At 33.6% G+C, this 23,551-nt stretch overlaps 1 protein-coding gene across 6 annotated transcripts in view; it reads right to left on the bottom strand.

The window, feature by feature from the left end:
- AGTPBP1 (ATP/GTP binding carboxypeptidase 1) overlaps positions 1-23,551 on the bottom strand; it is a 186,626-nt gene that overhangs the window by 105,278 nt on the left and 57,797 nt on the right. For 5 of the 6 annotated variants that reach the window (XM_060101661.1, XM_060101663.1, XM_060101666.1 and 2 more), the window contains 4 exons: positions 22,165-22,258; positions 16,009-16,046; positions 12,778-12,986; positions 11,035-11,212 (listed from right to left, as the gene is read on the bottom strand). In XM_060101661.1, the coding sequence (XP_059957644.1) occupies positions 11,035-11,212; positions 12,778-12,986; positions 16,009-16,046; positions 22,165-22,258 (519 nt within the window). The remainder of the gene's footprint in view (positions 1-11,034; positions 11,213-12,777; positions 12,987-16,008; positions 16,047-22,164; positions 22,259-23,551) is intronic. The other variant, XM_060101662.1, reaches the window with a different exon arrangement.

Genomic DNA, 23,551 nt, shown 5'->3' with positions numbered 1-23,551 from the left:
TATGAGCTTTTTTACTAATGTTATCAAGTTCTAAAAAATTAATAATGTCTTACGTTGCAACAGCCTGAATGAAACACCTCGCTTCCTGTTTATGATAAATTTCAATAACTCTTTTCATCCATTTACAATTCACTCCCCATTTATTTCTTTCACTGACTGCCATGTACCATGCACCGTGTTGTGTGCAGGGAATTTTTTAAAAGATGTGTAAATATAGTCCCTGCCTCAGGGAGCTTATGAAGTTAAAGAGAGAAAGAGCAAAAAATAATTATAATACAAAAGGTCTACACTAATGAAGGCATATACTTAAAAATGCCATGGGAATGGAATAATAAATGCAAACTGCCTGGGGCCAAGGTTATTAGTGATCACTTCACAAAACAGGTAATAATTAAGCAGTATCTTGGAGAAAAATATAGCAGCTTTCTGGGTGAACATAAGAGTGTGTGAGTGTGGCTTTTAAGAAGAAGAAATGATAATGTGAAAATAAAGAATTTAAATTATATATTTGGAAAATAAGTTAATCGTGACTTAACTTGTATGCTTGAGAAAGTACTAGGAGAAGCAAATAAGAATGAGAAAATGAAGGGTATGATTGGCCAATTAGTTTAGATTGTCATCCGATGGAAGATAAGCACTGGGGATTTTAAAGAGGAGAGTGATTTAACTTACATTTTTCAAAAGATCACTCTGGCAGGTATGAGAAAGGGAGCATATATATGGAGGGGGACCAATTAACAGAGGAAAAGACAATAACTGTCTGGACCAATATAGCAGTAATGGGGATGAAGAATGAATATGCATTAGAGAAAAACCCAGGAAACAGAATGCAAAAGGACATGAGGACCATAGAGGTGGGGGACACAAGGAAAGAAGAGTAAAGGAGTATTCTGAGAGTACTCAGGTAAGCAAATGAGTGCACTAAAACAAAGTAGAGAATATTTTTAAAGGACATTTTTCTAAAGTTTGTTTTTATTTTTTGACTCTATTGAGGAATAATTGACAATATAACTGTATATATTGAAAGTGTAAAATGTGATGATATATGGTAAAATGGTAAATCATGGTAAAATGTATATAATGAAAGTGTAAAATGTGATGACATATGGTAAAATGGTAAATCATGGTAAAATGATTATCAAGATGGAGATAATTAACACGTCCATCACCTCACATGGTTAACACTGTTAACACTTTGTGTATGTGTGTGTGCGTGTGCATGTGGTGAGAATACTTAAGACTTACTCTCAGAAACTCAATACACAATGCCGTACTATTAACTATAGTCACCATGTTGTACATTAGATCCTCAGAACTTAATCTTCTTAAAACTGAAAATGTATACCCTTTGACCTTATTACCCCATTTACCATTCTCCCAGCCCTTGGAATCCAACTTTCTATTCTGTTTCTATGAAATCGGTTTTCTTTTTTTTATTCAACGATTCCACATATAAGTGATACCATACAGTATTTGTCTTCCTCTGCCTTGCACATTTCACTTAGCATAAATGCCTACCAGATTCATCCATGTATCCATGTTGTTGAAAATGGCAGCATTTCCTTTTTTTAATTGGCTGAATAATATTTGTATGTATATATGATATATGTACATCATATATATGAATCACTTTTCCTTATCCATTCATTCATGGAAAGACATTAAGGTTGTTTACAAATGTTGGCTGTTGTAAATAATGCTGGAATAAACATGGGTATACAGATATCTCTTTAAGATAATGACTGATTCCTTTGGGTATATACCCAGGAGTGGGTTTGCTGGTATGGTAGTTCTATTTTTAATTTTTTGAGGAATCTCCATGTCCTTTTCCATATTAGCTGTACCATGTTACATTCCCACCAACAGTGTATAAGGGTTCTATTTTCTCCAAATCCTCGCTATTTGCTCTCTCTTCTTTTTTATAATAGCCATTCTAAGAAGTGTGAGGTAATATCTCTTTGTGGTTTTCGTTTGCATTTCCCTGATTATTGATGTAAGGCACCTTTTCATTATCTACTGGCCATTTGTACATAATTCTTTGGGAAAATGTCTATTCAAGTCCTTTGCCCATTTTTAATTGAACTTCTTTTGTACTATTCGGCTATGTGAGTTCTTTGTATTTTTTTGATATTAAACCCTTATTAGATATATGGTTTGCAATTATCTTTTCCCATTCTGTAGGTTGCCTTTTCAATATATTGTCTCCTTTGCTCTGCAGAATCTTTTTAGTTTGTTGTAGTCCCACTCATTTATTTTAGCTTCTGTTGCCTGTGCTTTTGTTATCTTACCCGAGAAATCACTGCTAAGACAAATGTCAAGGATCTTTTCCCTTAAGTTTTCTTCTAGGAGTTTTATAGTTTCAGGCCTTATATGTAAAGTCTTTTATCCATTTCAAGTCAATTTTTGAGAATGGTGTAAGACAGGGGTCCAGTTTCATTCTTTTGTGGATACCTAGTTTTCCCACTACCATTTATTAGAGACTGTCCTTTCCCCATTGTGTGTTCTTGACACCCTTATCAAAAACTAGTTGACCATAATATGTTTGGGTTTATGACTGGGCTCTCTAATCTGTTTCACTGGTCTATGTGCCCTGCTTTATTTGAGTACCATACTATTTTGATTACCATAGCTTCATAATAGCTTGAAATCAGGAGGTGTGATGCCTCCAGCTTTCTCCTTCTTTCTCAAGATTGCTTTGGCTATCTGGGGTCTTTTGTGGTTCCATACAAATTTTAGGATAGTTTTTGTATTTCTGTGAAAAATGACACTGGAATTTTGATAGGGATTGCATTGATTCTGAAGATCACTTTGGTCAGCATGAACATTTTCATATTAATTCTTCCAATTATAGAATACAGGATATCTTTCAATTTTTTTGTGTGTCTTCAATAACTTTTAACAACGTCTTATTGATCAGTGTACAGGTCTTTCAATTCCTTGGTAAAACTTATTTGTAAGTACTTTATTGTTTTTGATGCTATTGTAAATGGGATTGCTTTCTTAATTTCTCTTTCAGATAGTTCATTATTAGTGTGTAGAAACGCAACTGATGGTTTGTATATTAACTTTGTGTCCTGTACCTTTACTGAATTCATTTACTAGTTCTAACAGTTTTTTGGTGGAGATGTTACAGCTTTCTATATATAAGATAATGTCATCTGCAAACAGAGATGATTTCATTTCTTCCTTTCTGACTTGGATGTATTTTCTTTCTTTTTTCTAGCCTAATTGCTATAATTAGGATATCTAGTACTATGCTGAGTAAAAATGGTGAGAGTGGGCATTCAGCTTTTGTTTTTCTGTTGAACTCTTTATCTCTCATTTCTGAAGGACAACTTTGATGGGTAAAGTTTTTTAAATTAATTTATTTATTTTTGGCTGTGTTGGGTCTCCATTGCTGCACATGGGCTTTCTCTAGTTGCAGCAAGCAGGGGCTACTCTTCATTGCGGTGAGCAGGCTTCTCATTGTGGTGGCTTCTCCTGTTGCAGAGCATGGGCTCTAGGTGCACGGGCTTCAGCAGTTGTGGCACGTGGGCTCAGTAGCTGTGGCTCACGGGCTTAGTTGCTCCGCGGCATGTGGGATCTTCCCAGACCAGGGCTTGAACCCGTGTCCCCTGCATTAGCAGGCGGATTCTTAACCACTGCACCACCAGGAAGTCCCAGGTAAAGTGTTTTTGATTGACAGTTTTTTTCTTCAAGCAATTTGAATATATCATCCCACTCTCTCCTGGCCTGTAAGGCTTCTGCTGAGAAATCTACTAATAGGCTTATCAGTATTACCAGATAGGTAACAAGATTTTTCTCTAGTTGCTTTCAAAATCCTCCCTTTGCCTTAAGAGCCTGATGAAAATGTCTTGGTGAAGATCTCTTAGGGATGAATCTATTTGCAGATCTCTGAGCTTGTGCACCTACATAGCCATATCTTCACCAGATTTGGTAAGTTTTCAGCCACTATGTCTTTAAATAAGTTTTCTGTCCCTTTCTCTCTTCTTCTTCTTCTGAGATTCCCATTACACAGATGCTGTTTCACTTAATCGTGTTCCACTATTCACATAGGCCTTCTTCACTCTTTCTCTTTCTGATTTCTTTTTCTCCTCTGACCTTATAATATCATGAGATCTGTCTTCGAGTTCACAGATTCTTTCTTTTGCTTGATTGAGCCTGATACTGAAGTTCTCTATTGCATTATTCATTGTATTCTTCACGTCCAGAATTTGGTTCTTTTTATGATTTCTTTCTCTTCATTGAACTTCTCAATTTGTTCATGTATTGTTTTCCTAAGTTCACTGAATTGCTTCTGTCTTCTCTTGAAGTATCTGAGCTTCTTTACTTTGAATTCTTTTTCAGATAACTCACAGACCTCCATTTCTTTAAGTTCAGTTACTGAAAAGTTACTGTGTTCCTTTGGCAGTGTCATGTTTCCTTGCTTTTCCAGGTTTCTGAAGGTTTTGTATTGATGTCTGCACATCTGAGGGTGCAGTCAACTCTTCCAGCCTTTTTGGACTGGCTTGGGTAGGGAAAGACTTTCACCTGAAGGTGACTGTAAGAGCACCAGCTGGGTAGCATGCAGCAACTTTGCTTCCTGGGAAGGCACAGTGATGGCATCTTTATGCAGCTCCATCAGTTGAGGTCAACAGCAGCACTGACTGTAGGGGTCTTCTGTGGCCTATACTATGGAGGTCTTCAGGTAGCAGTGGTGGCTAGGGCTATTGGGATCCTCAGGGGCAAAGGCTGCTAGGGTCTTCTTGTACTCCTCTTTTCTGCCTATACGAGGAAGTTCTAGCTAAGGGGATCCCCCTTGGCACCTGATCTGGTATGCTGGATCTCACAGCAGTAACAGAGCCAGCCAGGGTCCTACAATCAGGTGCATGTGGAACCACCATAAAGCCTGAGTCCTTGGGCACTGGTACACTTGCTGTGGCAGTGGCATTGGTGTCTAAGGTGCGAGAATGTGCATATCTCTCATGAAAATGAGGTCTGGAACTCTGGGGCTCACTGTAGTGAGTCCAGCTGAGGGGAGATGCAGCAGCTATATGATCCCACAGCAAGAGCTCCATCCCCAAGGAACAAATGCAAGAGGCAGGACTCCAGGCAGCTCCGTCAGCTGAAAGCAACTTTGGTGAAGACTTGGGAAGCCTCGGAAACAAAGGCTATAAACATCCACAGCAAAAAGGCTCACCAGGATTCTTCTGCTGTCCTTTTCTCCATGGGGTAAAATTCTACTGAGGGGAACTCTCTGGTACCAAGCTGCTCTGGACTGGGGGATGGGGTGATGGAGCTAAAATGCTTCCTGTACTTTTCTATGTGGCCATCTTCAGGTTTTGAGTTCTGCATGGTTTCTGATGCTTCTTCATTGAAGTTCAGAGCTATCCCTGAAATATTTTCATCAGTTTGTAGTTGGTTATTTATTGTTTTTGCTGCATTTGCAGGGGAGACGAGTGTTGGGACCTCCTACCCCTCCATCTTGCTGATGTAACCTTCTTTAAACTCTTTTATACTTCCATTTCCAATGTGATTTATTATAGCAAAGATTATAAATTCCTCCCACCCAAGTATTTGTTCTCCTCTCCTTCATTTCAGTAACAGAACCTCTGAGTTTTAGCTAGAGGTTATAGATGCCAGCCTCCTTCACAGTAGTTACAGCCATATGACTAATTTTTGGCCAACAGTATTTGAGGCAAAGTTGTAAATACAAACTCCAGGTCCCATCCTTTAAAAAGAAAATTGCCCTCTCCATTTTCTTCCATTACCATTTTCCACATGCACATGAGGAAACCACCATAGGAGATGATGAAAACAAAAAGAATCTTTTTCCTTTGATGACCTGGTGGACAGAGGCTTACTGTCCAGGATCACCTACCCATCTTCTGGATGGGTATGTGAGAGAAAAAAAAAATCTATCTCATGGCAGTGTAGCAAATAGGCTCTGGAGACAGAATACCTAATTCAAATCCTGGCTCCTTGAGTTACTAACTACTTGACCTTGAGCAAGTTACATAAGTTATTTGTGTCTCAGTTTCCTCATCTATAAAATGGAGATACCCACACATACTGTTCTTGGGAGACTTAAAGGAGTTAATATATATAACGTGCCAGGCAAAGAGTATGTGCTATATGGGACTTCCCTGGTGGCGCAGTAGTTAAGAATCCGCCTGCCAATGCAGGGGACATGGGTTCAATCCCTGGTCCGGGAAGATCCCACATGCCATGGAGCAACTAAGCCCGTGTGCCACAACTACTGAGCCCATGCGCCTAGAGCTCATGCTCCGCAATAAGAGAAGCCACCACAATGAGAAGCCCATGCACTGCAACAAGGAGTAGCCTGCGCACAGCAACAAAGACCCAGCACAGTCAATAAATAAATAAATAAATTTATTTATTTCTAAAAAAGAGAGAGTATGTGCTATAAAAACGTCTGTTATTACTATTGTTGCTTGAAGGACTGTGGTACTGTACTGGGTCGCTGTGTAACAGCAGCTCAGTCTATCCTAACAAGCAGAGCTACAAAATTGCTCTAAATTCTTTCAGAAATAGACCACACAAAGTAAGTATTTATATTGCATATAGTAACTGGGTCTATTTATGTCAATGTACTAATGCCAGTTAGTCGTGGATAAACATAGGAAAAACTGACATTTGGTAAAAGAACTGTTAGGAAAAAAGAAGGCACTGATTTCAGAAAAGCCTATTGCAAACAAGAAAGACAACTCCTTGGATAGGGAGAAGGGAAAATGCAGTTCAGCATCAAAGAGAAAATATGTTTTTAATTTTTAGGCAAACCTGTCAAATTTCTTCCTTTATAGGTATTTTCCTTTGGTTTCATACTCCAGATGTGAAATGTCATATAGCTTAGGGCGTCTGAGACCTTCTTTTCTATTCCAATGATTTATTCTTGTACCATCACCAATAAATATCAATTATTATAACTTAATCTCACAATTAAAATCAGGGAATATAAATCATCCTTGTTGTTAGTTTTCAAAATGTCCTTGGCTCATTTATAGTGAAAACAAAAACATAGGAAAAAACTTAAATGGCTATCAATAGGAAACTAGTTAGATAAATTATACTATATCCGTATGATATAACAATTAAAAGGTACAAGTCAGCACTTTCCATAATGTTTTGGAAAGTATATTCCAAGGGGTTTATTTTGTTCATCCTATTGCTCCTATAAATGTGATCTTTCCCTTTGTGTTTTCTGTTACTGTTTTTTGTTGATACATACATATACATACACACGCGTGCGCACACGAAGGAAAACTAGTGAATTTTATTCATCTATCTTGTAAACAGGACTTCATTGAACTTTTATCTGGTCTAAGATACATTTTATACTTGATTTGCTTGGATTTTCCACATGAGCAATAACATCCTCTGCAGACACTGATATAACTTTATCTCATTCTTTTAATAATTAATACCTTTCCTTTCCCTGTCTTACTGATTTGGCCAGAGTTTTCAAAACAATGTTAACTAATAATGGTTAAGAAAGGCTTCTTCTAACACTTCATAACTATTTGTGATGTTGGTTGCTGATTTGAATTAGATAATACTCAGTTAGCAGGGAAAATATTCCTTAAGAAATTTTATCTGGAACTAATAATGATTTTTATCAAAATTCTTCATGGCATTTATTAAGATAATCATTGGTTTTCGTGCTTTGACCTACTGATAAATTTTAATTAAAGTCTTAATATTACGATAAACTTACTTTCTAAAATAACCCTTACTTTGTCAAAGTGTCCTATATCTGAAAATGCAGCTCAATTCAATATGCTAGTATTTTAGATTTTTATATTTATTTTCATGAGTGACAATGATCTGTAAGTTGTTTCAGGTTATTCTTACCAGGTTTTGATTTCAGCAACATACTAGCTTCTAAACTTTTCTTTTTTTTCTATGCTCTGGAAAATAAAGCATAGGAAAATTTCTTGAAAGTTGAAAGAACTAATCTATAAAGTCATTGTTGTTTGGTGTCTTCACTGAAGGCAACTTGATTGCATATTCAATTGTGGGTTTGCTACTATTTAAGTCAATTTTAGTTATTTATATTTCCCTAAAATATTGTCCATCTCAATCATATTTTCAAATGTATTAACAAGAGCTATCTTTAGCATCCACTTAGATTGACTGGATCTCCTCTATTTAACTTGCCAAGAACTTAGAGGTATATTAAAATCACCCACTAATGCTGTGTTTCTATCAATTTCTCCATATTATCCAAATAATTAGAGCTTTATCTACCTTTGTTCTAGTGCTTGGCACACTTGTTATTATCTAGCTTGCATAAAATCATCTTTGATATCTTGCTTTAAACATTTTGTTCTGTTTTTATATTTTGTGGGGTAGTAATAATGTCTTCCTCACCTTTCTTGAGCTGAGAAAAACAGATACACAGTTGCCAATCTGTTTATTTTAAGCTTTCAGTCTTGCTGTTTTAAGAGTTTCCAGGATGTACCAGCTACTTAGATTTTGTTTTCAACCCAACCTGAGAGTCTCTTTTTTTTTTTTAATGGGAGTATTTTATCCTTTTAGATATCTTATTACTGAAACTGATTTGCTTGTTCTCGCTTTGTATTCAGCATTCTCCGGATTTTGTGCATGTTGGAAATTTTCTTACTTTTCTATAGCAGTGATCGATGGACCTCTTCAAGAATTTTTTCCAAGAAGAAATATACATTATTTTATACAGAATTTCAAAGGGTTCTTAGTGTCTGAGGTCCATCCATGGATTCCTATGGTTCAGTAGATTCTAGTCTAAGGATCTCTGCTCTAGATGTTACTTTTACATTTTGAAACACATATTTGGTCCACTATTTCTATAATTACCATCTTAGAAATACAGCAATATTATAATTTAAGAAATCTATGAATATAAATTGCAAAAGACCCAGTTTACTATAGCCGTATATTATGTATCTTTCACCAAAAATTAGTTGATATATTTCAAAATAATAGTAGAGCAACTATTTAGTATTACATAATTAACAATTTGTAATGTTAAATACAATTACTCTACTACCATGTCTTCTGCATTCTTGACTTAATTCATCACTGGCCTGGCGGAAGTATTATTTCATATAATTACTTCAGAAGGGTTCCTGGGCAATATGCTTCTGTACCCTTGCATATCTAAGAATATGTCACCTTCATATATGGGTGGCTTCTAATAACGGTTCAGAAATCTTGAGTCAGAACTCTTTTCCTTCGAATCTCCAGCGTCTGCTTCACTATCTTTTGGCATTAAATGTTTAAGAGAATAAGTCTTGAGGCCAGCTCAATTCATCCATTAACAAATGTTAAATGCACATTTATTATAACTCATGCAATCTAACGCATGCTGAGCATAAAATGAAGGTATAACGACAGTCCTAGCTTCGTGGAATTTACAGGCTAACTGAGGATGGTAAAAAATAATGAAAATTGTGATAAATGTAATGAAGCCTGATATGTGAGAAAATGATGGAGAGCAGGGTGTTTTCCTTGTGTCTATGCAATTGCTATTAGAACCCTGCTCTCACATCTTATTCATGAAGCCTTCTTAGTCAATTAAAGTCTCCATTTCTAGTTCAGTGATCCATCAGTCTGAAATGATGCAGAAAAGGAGCCCTCAGAAAAATATTATCTCTGTCTTTTTTTTCCCCATGTTTGATATATTCCCTGCACTACAAGTCAGCTTTCTCTATCCATGTGATTATTTTGGACACTGAACAAAGAACACTCTGGGGTATACCCTGTCTCTCTCCCAGTGTTACTACCTGCCATATAGCAAAGTTTCACAGCTTTCTACCAGTTAGACCACCACTTAAACCTCCATAATCCTACATTGAGAGAGAGAAAGAAATTCCAACAGCTCCTTGATTGTCCCTCCAAATTAGATACTAGTGGCCCTCAACCTGGAGCCAGAGATACTGCATTTCATAGAAGGGTGAATAGAATTGACACTCTTCCTTAATCTATTCTTTTCTCCAACATGTTTGTTGCACACCCTATGTTTATTCCATGAGAATGCTCCTTTTATCTAGTTTTCAGATTCAGTACAGATTTTTCCCCTATTTTTGAAGTCTGTTGGCAATTTTAAATGGAATGAGAAGAAGCAATTAGATCACTGTTTTCACTTAGCTATGTTTAATCAAGTCCCAGACTTAGACTTTTAAACCTTTTAAAGGAAGTTTCTGAATAATCCATTTTGATATTTTGTGTAGACTAAACTTCTACTTTAATAATTAAATACTTTAGAAATGCAATCATAACAGTGAACTCTGTGATATATACCATAGGTAAATCTATATCGAGGATAATAAACTAATTATAATTACTTGAAATTTTTCTTAAGTCACTTACTTCAAAGAGTTGCTTTTAAATATAATTAAAAACCTCTTACTTTTTAAAAAAGTGATCACCTAACAAGAAAATACTTTAGAAATTCTATTAATAGCCTAGACTACTTTCTCTTTTTAATTTTGCTATGTCTTATCAAAAAAATTCTGCTTTTTCCCCACATTAAGAAGTGGAAACTCTTACTTCCTTTGCTATGTACACAATATTGCACCAAAAATGACAAAGAGCCAATTTATGATAATTTCATATTTTCTATCAGGTAAGTAACTGTGCAAGTTTTGTTAAACATAAACCATAACATATTTGATGATTAGACACCTTTAACTTTAAAAAATGAAGTTCATTAAACAGCTACAAATGTAAGCTCAAATATAATTACCTAAACAGTTAATGTTCACATTCTTAGATTTTGAAAATTTATATAAATTATCAAATACTGTTCCTGTGTGGTACTTAAAGTTTTTCACAATTCACATTTCCACATATGTAGTACACCTCACATTCCTTCCCTTAATTACTCAATCTCAATTTCTTATATTTGAAGAAATATTTATTAACTAAAAAATAATATGAAAGTTTATCATGTTCATTAAAGCCTTCTTTTGCTAGGGAGATGAACAAAAGCAAAAATAGATAAAGTCACACAATTCCAATAACCACTGAAAGCCAGCAAGAAGCATGTGGTCCTACCTTCAGGGGGTAAACTGTAGAGCTGGGCCACAGGTCCAGTCACAGGAATAACTGGTAACTGGAAATGGAAAGAACTTTTAATCGTTGGGAGTGGCAGGCGATTTTTAGGGAAACACTTCCTCATTATCAGACTGGAGGTGTTGACAAGAGGATCAAGGGTCCTGACTGCCAAACATTCCTGTTTTATAAGAAAAGAAAAAAAAGATAATGTGCCTTTGGTGAATAAGTGAAACAATTTTACATGACTTCGGAAAGTAATATATTAATAATTTTCAAAAGGCAAATACCACAAAAAATAATATTTTTAACATAATTATAAAACAGCTTTGACTAATCAGAAATACCTCTTTGTAAGTAAGAACCTCATATGGCAAATTTAGCAATAATTTTCCTTAAATATTTTAACTAAGCAGAAATCAGTACCATCTTTGGTACCAGAAGTCACCAAAGCACTAAGTAATATCTATGAGTGACTTAGGGAGCATTTAGCAAGCCTAGGGTATAAAATAAAAATGAAAATTTAAGGGAAGAAGAAAAAAAGAAGAAAGATTAAGAAATTAAGAAAGGTGTAAAAAATAAAAAGAAATGTGCATCTGGCTGAGCCTTTCTCAAAATTCTATCAGTTATCATGCAATAGTACCCCTAATAAGTTAGCTGTTCAACTTATAAAAGAATAGCCTGAATATCACAATTTTAAGTTTTAAGAGTTTAATTTCCTATCCTGGTATCTAATCTTGAGAAGGACTAGTGAACAGGGAATTTGAAACTATTTCATATAACACTGTTATTATTATTGACAATTGACATCTAGATGGCTTTAGATGGCATTTTGATAACCTGTGAAATTTTCAGTGGAAATCTTCACACCTGACTTGTCAAAACAGATGAAAAACTAAGGCTCATAAATGTGAAGTGGCATAAACAAAGTCACCCAATTCTTCCTCATATATCAAATATCCATCACTGTCTATATTAGGAATAGTAAAAATAAATGCATGTGATTGATCTAGAAAAGAAAAAGCTAAGAGTTAACATAAAATATGTGTTCTTAACTACTCTCACATAGAAAAAGATTACTTGTTGTGTGTAAGACCAAGAGGGCACAACCAAGATGACTGGCTAGAATTTTCAAGACAGATTTTGTTCTAATAATTATAGCCTTGTAAAAATAAAAGGTTACTTTGCAATATCCCCACTCTCCATAACTGACAGTCTTCTACAGATGCTAGAATCTTGCTAAAGATATTGTTGAGAAGGTTTATGCATAAGATGGCTGGCAGAACCAGGATTCCTAACTCCAGGTTTCACTTCTGTACCTGCACTATTTAAAAATATTCTCTCCAGAAGAAAGACTTAGAACACTCACAAACAACATATCTGCCTTACCAGCCATAAAGGATTCGTGAATACTTATGAGGGAAACATACAAAACTGAGTACAGCCAACTGCACACCTTAGAAAATGTGGCTATATGGAATTCTTTCCTGCCCAGTGAAGAGATTTATATACATCTTCCTTTTACGTATGGGGGAAAAACCTCATATTGCAGAGATATGCACTGAGCACTTTCTCGAACTCAGTCTGATGTCACATTTGAGAAACGATTGTGCCTTTTGGCTTTCGGATTTTTTAAATATATTTATCATACTTTTTGAGTATTTTTAGAAATACTAAGTATTCTTAAGAACAAAATCCTATCATTAATAGATAATCATAATAACAGGAAGAAAATTAAAAACTCACTTGTGAAGTGTTATAAAGAATTTTCATCCCATTGGCATCAATAAATGCTTTTCTTCCCAACTTGATGCTTGTAACACTTTTTAAACTCTGTAAAATTCCTTTTCGAATGAGCATGTTTCTATGCCGATTATCATGGCGGTGCCAATCTACATAAATTGTTAAAAGGACTTGGACATATCCTCTGTCTACAGCTCTCCTGGCATTTGTTTCTTTAACAAAAGAAAATTGAGAAAGAATATTTTTTAAATAATAAGAGACACTGGTAGAATAAATCAAATTAAAAACATAACCACAATACTGGAATGAAGTCTTACAAAACTTTTTTTCCAAAAAAAATGGCAACCACATATTTAAATATTTTTTAGCTAACAAAATAAATTTGACAAGTTCCAGGTAATTTTCCAGAAACCTGCCCATATATTGTTTTGTGGTTAATAAATATCAAAATATCTTTAACACAATTAAGGTTGTATATTTTAAAATGTTAATACTAACAAAACTTTCATATATTTTAAAACTTATGCATATACTGACTTTCATTACACCAAAAGGAATATATAAGCCTTTAACTCACTAGCTGTGACTATGATTTTGTCAAAAGCCATTATCATTATCGCAACTTATATTACAATCTTTGTGTGAAATAAACTCCATTGGATTGTAGTTCCTATTACAAATTTTATGCGTTTCTATTGAAATTATTTTAAATTTTAATTACCCCCACAATTATATAAATATCCATGCTACAACAAAGCTAAGTGAAAAGTACTTAAACAACTTTTTAGTAAGTGAAATGTAAGAAGCATTATATGATTAGAAGATAGTGCTTTATTGTCATTAATTTTTTAATATATGAAAAAACTGCATCAAAAAATTTTTTTGTAAACAGTCAATTTTATTGGGGTAAAATTAACAGAAATAAATCCATAAATTTGATGTACTTCATTTTCTTATGTTAATATTTAAGATTTTTAACCAAAAGGGTGCATTTCACTAAGATGAGCACAAGGGAATCATATCTTAGCAACATCCTGGGCCACCCAGCACCACATGGGTGGGCCAATGATAAGAGTACAAGATAATGTGGAATACCAACCCATCTGAGGTTGTTTAATTAGAAAGAAATACCAATCTCTTCCTCATCTACATTTACGTATAAAATGACCACCTGGCTCATGGCATGGACACTAAGATAATGCAACAGTAAGGCTGTGCTGCTTTTAGTTGCCTGAAAGAATTACTACAGTTTTAAATGTGCTAATACCCACCTAAAACATAAAGACACTGAGATCAACAAACTTATTAATGCCCTCTTAGAAATTATGTTCTGATATTTGAGAGCTGGAAGAAACTCACAGGGACAGGAGGGGGGCACTTTCTTATGTAAAAGGTTTAATACCTCTGTTGTGTCTGGAAGAGCTAGTTTGCTAAGGCTGTGGCTATCTATAGAACAGTTCAGTAGTTCTGACTAACAATAGTTTCATGTATTTTAAACAAATATACACATTTTGTTCACACCAATTGGAATATATAAGCCTTTAGCTTACTAGCTTTTTAGTATTACCAGTAATACTTAAAAGATATTACTATCATACTGTCTTTTAAGAATCACTGTAACTCCTATTACAAACTGTGTTTCCACTGGAATTCCCAAAAGCCTAAATGGTATTTATGAGAAATATTTAAATTCTTTATTGAAGATCAAATTAAAAACTTGTGCATAACTCAAGCACAGATGCTGAGTGACTCTTAAGAGAAGTGAGCAGATCTATCTGCAATCCAGGATCATTTACTTGTCAGTTACTTTTTTACCTGATGGAGCAAACAGATATGCTTGCCCACCATCCTCCTTTGAAGGAGAAGAAGGGAGGGAGTAAAAGGAAGCTTATTATTTAAAACTGAAGATATCAGCATTTCAGTCATTTTACGTTAACTGATTTCTAAAAATACCTGAAACTTAGGGTTTGAGTTTTTACTGACTTCGAATTAGTGACTTTGTCATCAGTGATTCTGAAAATTAGTAAGCTTTAATAAGAGTTTAGTTTTAACGGCTATTTTAATCTACTCTAAATCAAAAAAATATGCCTACATTAATTTAAAAATTAATCTTTAAACAATTTGAACCACAAAGGCAGGGAGGGCACATCAAAGCAAGGCTACAGATATCTTTGAAATTAATCCAAATATTCTAATCTTGGTCTAAAGTTTATCACATCATATATGAAAACAAAGCTACATAGCTAATCTAATTGAATAACACACATTTCATTTCAAGGATAAAACTGTTAACTGAATTTTATGCACTCTAGTATATAATACTAATACCTAAGGTGATTTTTTAAATTTAATAAATCATTACCAAATATCAGATTCTCAATCAATTAATCATTTGCTACTGTCCTTCTCATCAAACTTAAGGGCAAGTTGGTCTCACCATCAATAGACAGTTTTGGGGAAAAATAACATTGAAAGCCATCAACATAGATCTTTAGGACTAAATGTTATTGTGGTTAAATAAGATGTTAATTTAATCAACCAATAAAATGGGGTAATGGGAGTGCTAACAAAAATTAATATTTAAAATACAGACACTGAGTATCATGGAGAGAAAAAAAGCACATAATGCAGATGGTTACTCTCCAAAAGCACCATATTGTGTTAAGACATATTTCCTCCAATACTTCAATTTTGAAAATTAAAAAAATTGTGCTTTAGTCTGTAAATGCATTTAGTAAAATATAAATTTACATTAAGTCATTTTTAATGTTAAAAATTTGAATTTTATGGTACAAATAAAACTTCTAATAAAGAGGTCCTAACTGAAAATCATATGTTATATAGAGATAGTAGTTGTCAAAGATACTCTTCATGGTAGATGTTCTCAAGGCCATGTTAGCATCACTTTTTCAAAATGATACTATATAATATTTACATATTACTTTCCCCTACTAACAAGGCTTTATGTTTATGAAAGTAACTTAGAAAAAGGAAGTCAATATACTTGAATAAATTATATGAATGTACTGATAAATTAGAGCTCAATAAACATAAATGATCTTAGTTAGATATGTATCAATCAACTGTACTAAAAGATAAAATCAACTTTGACATTAAATTATTATGAACAAACTTTATAAACATAAACTAAATCTACATTTCCAGTTTCTTTAACATAGTAGATAGAATACTCAGAAAAATAGTATCTAGTATTTCTAGTATTTAAAAACTTACTTGATTTTAGCAATGCAGCAAGAGTGTCTAAAGCAACCCTGTCAACATGAGAAAACACAAACAACAACAAAACTAGTAAAATTAATCTACAATAGTAAATTCATACAATCTTTTCAGATAAGTAGTTAGTATCTACTCCAAATGTCATTCCTGTTATAATCAATTACATATGGTGTTTCTCTATATGCCGCACTTCCTTCAGGTTAAAATTGGATATGAGGAAGATTGAAATATCAACTAAAAAGCACCAAAAAAAAATGTTTAAGAAAGAAAAAGAAGAAAATTAACAATGTCTAAGTCTTCGTATTGGAGGTTAGGCAAATGGAATCATTGTACCTGTGTCTGACTGGGACAGAGTTCACAAAGGAATAATACTAAGAATCATAGATTCTGATTCACAAAAAAATTAAAACAAAAACCAGTTTTAACACAAAGTTTGCAACTACAAAATTCTATAGATATTCGTAGCTATCTGACTTCAAAGTATTTTAGCTCTATCAAGCAATAATCCTAACATTTAATGTAATAACAAATGTAAAATATTTTGGAACTAGGAGGTTTGGGGAGAGGAAGTATGAACCCTTAACATTTTTCAGCCATACGGCACCAAAGAGAATAATGACCTAATTAACAACTCAAAAATTCTCACTGCCCATTAGAGGACTTATATATTCTTTGAATATAAATGTGCAGTTACACACAGTGAAATCAGAGGCCATTAAGCAGCTTTAAAAATATATATAACATCACTGTGGAAAACCTGTAATTCAAATATTTTTTTAAAAATGAGTTATTGAAGAAATGGAACTTTCAGGAACTTTAAAAATATAAGCCAGTACCTCTTAGTAAGATTTCAACAAGGATAATTAATTTGCATGAAAATATGTACACTGTCAAATTTAAGTATTTCACTCATCACTAAGCATTTGTTGAATGCCTACTAGATCCCCACAGTAGCAGGTTCTTCATAGGTATAAAATTAGAAAACAAAGTTATCTCTTTCACAGATAATTTTACAATCTAGATAATGTAATAAAATATACACATCTATGGAAAAACTACTCAAGAAATTAAAACTGAAAACAAGATAATAAAGTTAATAAAGCTGCATACACATTTAGTGGTACACATAGCGTGACCAGATGATGACTTCTAAGATGACTTAGAAGATTTAAAATGGATACTGATTTAAGATGGATACTGGTTCAAAATAAAACCTGAAACAATAATCCAGGACTAGGTACAGACTAAGTGCTCATTTATAATAAATGCTCATTACTGCTACCCTCTAGAGCAAGTTATTAACAGTTACATTTTGGTTTATTGACACAAATAAAGAAACCATCTAAACATTTATTTATGATAACATTTGTAAAATAAAAACAACAGTATATGCTCTAACAAATATAAACTCCTGCATGTAACTTTCTTAAAACAATATGCAGTTTTGGTAATAGCAAGTTAAAAGTAAATGAAAACTATAAAATTATAACAGAATTTTCACAGCACTGAATCATCAGTAAGAAACTTTTCATAATCTTATAATTATTCAATAAAATGCACTTAAGACTATAAAACTATCAGAATAAGGATGACTTTTAAATTGGTCAAAATCAGAACTAAATGGATCTTCTAAGTACAATGGCAATTTGGGGGAAAAAAGAAAAGAAGACTTCATTCAGCAAGACCTGATAAATGCCAAAAATTGTTACAGATGCCTTGTATATGTGTTTTCTAGTTTAATTCTTTAAAAAAAAATTCCTAGTTCATAGAATTGATACATTTTATGAATAAGGAAACTAAGGATTTCAGAATATAATATGCCTAGGGTCACATAAAAACTAAGTGATATGAAAAATAAATCATACAAGATTCTTGTTGAGAAAGAAAATTATGGAATCAGAAATGTCAGTCTCCTCCAAAAAGATATGTTGAAGTCCAAACCTCTAGCACCTCAGAACGTGGCCTTATCTGGAAACAGGGTCTTTGCAGATGTAATTAGTTAAAATGAAGTCATGCTGGAGTAGACTGCCCTTAATCCATCAAGACGGATGCTCTTATAAAAAGAGGGAAGACTATTTGAAGACAGACACACAAGGAGAGAACACCATATGATGATAGAGGCAGAGACTGAAATGTTGCACCTACAACCAAGGACCATTAAAGATTGCCAGCAAACCACCAAAAGCTAGGAATAAGCAAGGAAGGATTCTCCCCTGCAGGTTACAAAGGGAACACTGGTCCTGCTGACAAGTTGATTCTGAACTTCCAGCCTTCAGAGACAATAAATTTGTTATTGTAAACTACCAACTTTTTACTAGGTACTTTGTTACAACAGTCCTAGGAAACTAATACAATCGCTTAGAGGCAATCATTTGCAATGAACTCAGAATTTTCCCATCTACAACTAAGTCTTAATTCAAAATTTAAAAAATCTTAAGAGTACTTTCAGAAACAGTCTTTCTGCCTGCTGGCAGTGTCTACAACACATTTGAACCAAACAGAAGTGCTCTGACATTTTCTAAGCCTTAAACTACATGTTTTTCTCTTGATGTTTATTCTTCAACACTGCCAAAACTGGATATGCACCCAATTCCTTCTGCCCATCATGCTTGTTCCACAGCCCCATTAGATGAAAAGAAATTATCAAGTTTGGTACAAAGTCGTCTTGACAGTTTTACCAAGATGTTTTTTAAAAGGTATTTTTAAAAACTTCAGTACAAAGGAATTTCTGCAATTCTATGTCAGTTATAAGCCAGTATGAATTTATAATACAAAAGTTACCTAACAATTACAGAATAGTATTTATTGAAAAGTACATTTTTATATGTTAATTAGAATTTCTCAGCACCAATATTTTATACTTCCTCATATATTTTTCAGTCTTCATAAGTCCCACACAGAATAACATAGCTAACAATGGCTTTAAAAGCAGCCTGTGGCTTATTCATTTGGGAGCAGTGAGGGAGGAGAAACTGAAGCCCCAGGTACTCATGAAGTTATTTAAGTTGGGGGGGGCGGGTATCAATCCTTGCAATAACCTCCAAACCTGTAGTGAAACTCAGAAAGAGTTACAATAACTTTTAGAGTTGCTTCCTTCTAGTTTAACAATGTTTAAATCCAAAACCTAAAATTGGAAAGGAGAGGAAATTCTCAAGGAAAGCATTACTCTTCAAACATAAATAATAACCTTCAATCTTCTTCAACTAACTAAATGCAGGGCATTAAGGGGAGGAAGAACTGGTATACAAATGCTCTAGATGTTGAGATTGTTTAATTAAGGGGGAGATCCTACAATTATTCAAAATAATAAAGGAATCATGATATAGATGTCTGGTCAATGAATGGTTTATCCTTTTTAAAGTAAAAATAAAGTTTAAAGAGTTTTTCTTTTTAAAATATAGAAAAAAGAATGAAGGAATAATGTAGATAATGTACATTCCTTTCTCGGAAGTTTAAACCCACTGATTTCTACATGGTTTTGGAAATAGTCCATGTTGTATATTATACAGATACTTGTGAAATGTTCTTTTCTCCTAGGAACTTTTTATATTAGGTTTGGTAACTTGGTTACAATAGAGTAATGTAGATCTTAAGTAGGAGATCATAACCAAGATAAAGATTAATTTTAAACTACTTTAAAGATCAAGAAGAGAAAAGGCATAAAAATTTTAAAGATAAAGAATATATTTTTAATATTAACTAGGATTCATTCACATCCACATTACTACATTACTTACCTAAACTAATTACACTGCATTAATATAGGCATTGTGCTAATTACAAGAATTACCTCATTAAATCCTCAAAACAACCTTATGATGTAGGCAAAAATACTACCATTTTACAGACAGGAAACTGGGGCATAAAAAGTTAGGCAACTTACTTCATATCATGAAGCCAGTAAGAGCTAATATGCAAATCAAGTTCTGCCGGACTCCAAAGCCCACTCACTACACTACATCAATTCTGGAAGTTGGTTTTACTAATTGTGAACAATCATTTTCTTTATCTTGTCACATTTCGTCAGATGCTCTGTGTGTATGATCTTTATATAAGTAAATATGCTGTCATCCCACCAAATAATATTTAATAAATAATTATATGTGCCAGTAAGCTTCCATTTTCAAGCAGGGTAAAAGCTAAATATTTGACCTTTATTAAGTAAGGGTGAAAAGACTGGGTATGTTCTGGACATTATTCATTTGTAAAATTTAACCAAATAGTTGATGTGGACAAGTTCTTCCTTATAAAAGAATCACAGCTAATAAAAGTAGAAAGAATGAGAAAATTAGAAAAGTCACTATTTTGGAACCTTTTAAGAAATAATGGATCAGGCAATGCTATGAAATATTGCTAAGTTTTTAGGTGAAAGGGGATGGAACATTTCAACTCAATGATTTTAAGTGGTTCAAAACAGAGACCCAGCACCACCTATGAAATATTTTGACCGTTAAAAAAAAAAAAAAGAAGGGCTTCCCTGGTGGCGCAGTGGTTGAGAGTCCGCCTGCCGATGCAGAGGACACGGGTTCATGCCCCGGTCCAGGAAGATCCCACATGCCGCAGAGCAGCTGGGCCCGTGAGCCATGGCCACTGAGCCTGCATGTCCGGAGCCTGTGCTCCGCAATGGGAGAGGCCGTAACAGTGAGAGGCCCGCATACCGCAAAAAAAAAAAAAAAAGAAAAAACAAATCTAATCAAGCCTCAAGCTCCATCAGTCTACAGAAAATTTGAGGGATATACCTACAAATTAAGTGACCTCAGTATACAGTCATCTTAATCTATGTTGGGACATTTTATAAGATGCCATTCAGTTCCTTCAACAAATAAACCAAACAGAACGGAAAAGTAGGGGGACTGTTATTGACTGCAAAAAATTACAAGACATCAATCAAGTAGAATATAGAGCCCTTATTTGGATCCTGATTTGAACAAGCCAACTGTAAAAAAAAGACATTCCTCAGACAATCAGAAAATATTAGATGATCTTAAATAATTATTAATATTGTTGAACAAAGAAATGATACTTTGGTAACACTAAAAGAAAAAAACTATGTCTGATAGTGATCATACTAAAGAATTTACAGTATAAATGTCATGGCTGATACTTGCTTTAAAGGGCATTTGGAGACAACTGGAGAAAACTAAATACACTGGATTTTAGATTGTGTTAGGGAATTAATCATTTTGTTGAGTATGATTATAGTATTATGGTTATTTTTTAGGTCCCTATTTAGCAGAGTTACATAATGAAGTATTTAGGGGAAAAGTGAGAAAATATCTGGTATTTGCTTACAGAAATTCATATATATGTGGATAACATCTGGGATTTGCTTAAAAATACCCCAGGAAAAATAAATAAAAGTCTGGAGGGGGAATAAATGAAACAAACATGGCAGAATGTTGATAACTGTTGAATATAATAAGTAATAATTAATATAATATAAATGCTGTATTTGAAAAATTCCATAATAAAAAATTTTTTTAAAGAATGACCATTAATTTGGCTTAAGAAAGTACTAAATATAATGAAATAACTGAAACTGCTTTCATTTTCTGAGGTTGAGTGACCTACAAATGAATATGGGCATATGTGTGTGTGTGTGTATATTTATTTATTATTTATTTATTTATGGATGTGTGTGTGTATATATACACACACACACAAATACACACATATATAACACATATTTTGAGATATATATATACATATCTAAAAGTAAGAAAAAGAATAACATGATTTTGACAAAAAAGAAATGCATAAATTTAAAATATATCCAGATAATTGTAAGACTGAAGGAAGTAGTCATTAAAAGACTGTAAAATTGGGTAGGGAATATAGTAGGCACTCAATAAATGTTTCTGAATGAATGATACTCTATAAATGGTCTTTTTTCCTATTATAGTATCTAGGAATGTTCAAAGTCTTAATTTCCATAACACTATGTTCAATGAATTTATCTAATTTTGATATATTTTTGAAGATTAAACTTTATACTAAAGAAAATCTTTATCATAATTAAATCACTATTTAAGAACTGAGAAAGGACCCTAGATACAATTTAACTCAACCTGCTCACTGTACAGATCAAGATGGTAAGGCCCAAAATAACAAAGGGTATATATACCTCTATTTACACTTAAAACATTTACTCACTTCATAAGACTGGAATTCTTCTTACTAAATGGTCCGATGATTTTAAACATCAGTTCCACAACTCCATTTTTCCCTAAGGATACAGAATTCACAGCTGGGAAGGTGAAAAAAGAGATGTAAAGTGATTTAAAAACCTCAGTGAGTAGAAATGTATATACGTGTGATACATAGCCAAAAATATACACAAATTGTTTAGTAAATGTGAACTCAAGTCCCTCGTAAAGTCCACCTTAGTCAATACTTCAAAGGAAGGGGGTTTTTTTGCTTTATTTTTTAATGGGAAGTTGCAGGGAAATTGCAGTTACATGTTGTTAAAACAGTGTTAGACAAAGGCATGCCAATGGGAAGATGAGGTGGGAAAAGAAGTTAAAACAAATTATGAAAGGTCCTAGAAGTTGTTAATTCTTTCCACTACAGGGAATTACCCAAAAGGAGCAACAAATCAGATCTGCATTTTAGATACAGGTCAGACCTAACAGCATTGTAGGAAAGATGGATTTGAGAGACACATTAGGGGACTGTGGTCTAGGTGAGAGGTAATGAGGACCTTAACTAAAGCAACTGCAGTAGGGAAAAACAGGTAACAACTTTAGACAGAACATGTAAATAATTACCTAACCAGAAAGTTGTGCCTAACATTTTCAATCCTGAACAAATATTATTTAAAAATTATAGATACACTGTTTACTGGCCTCCTGGTGCTTAATTAAATAAAATGCCACCAAAAATGTAGTTACTGAAGTTTTGTATGACAATTTTAATTTCCTCTATATCTGTTTATTACTCCATTATCGCTTCTAACTTTAGTCTGTTTTGTCTTCCTTTTTCCTTCATTCAGTGGTTTACCTGTTTTATTTTTAATCCAATTGTTTTATTTTTTAAATCAACTTTTGAAGATTTCATAATATATTTTTTCTTTACTATTTCATTCCTCTGCTTTCCTTGTGTTTATTGCTCTGTTCCTAATTTCTTTGTTTAAACAGCCAATTAATTCATTTCCTTATGTGCTTCTTAATTATTTAAGTGTTAATTATTTAAGTGTTCAAAACTATTTTCCTGTGAGTACACCTTTAGCTATACTGTCAAAGTATAGATACAGATAAATAAATACACACACACAATCTACCACTTTGATTATCATTATTTTGTGATGATGTTCTGCAATAATATGTACTGTACAGTCTCAATTCCGGGTGTTTTGTTAATCATTCCAATCCCATAGTCAGAGAATAGAAGAAAATCCATACCTCAGAGGCTTGGGACCTAATATTACATTAGTGAGAGAGGGAGAGAATATGTGTGTGTGTGTGTGTGTGTGTGCCCATTGGGAGACACTTCATCTGAGACTCTCTCCCTGTGATTACTGTTTTCTCCAGCTTCCTCAGAA

This window comes from Mesoplodon densirostris, chromosome 6, assembly GCF_025265405.1.
Source record: "Mesoplodon densirostris isolate mMesDen1 chromosome 6, mMesDen1 primary haplotype, whole genome shotgun sequence".
NCBI classification, from domain to species: Eukaryota; Metazoa; Chordata; class Mammalia; order Artiodactyla; family Ziphiidae; genus Mesoplodon; species Mesoplodon densirostris.
This window is presented reverse-complemented; position numbering and strand designations above follow the sequence as displayed.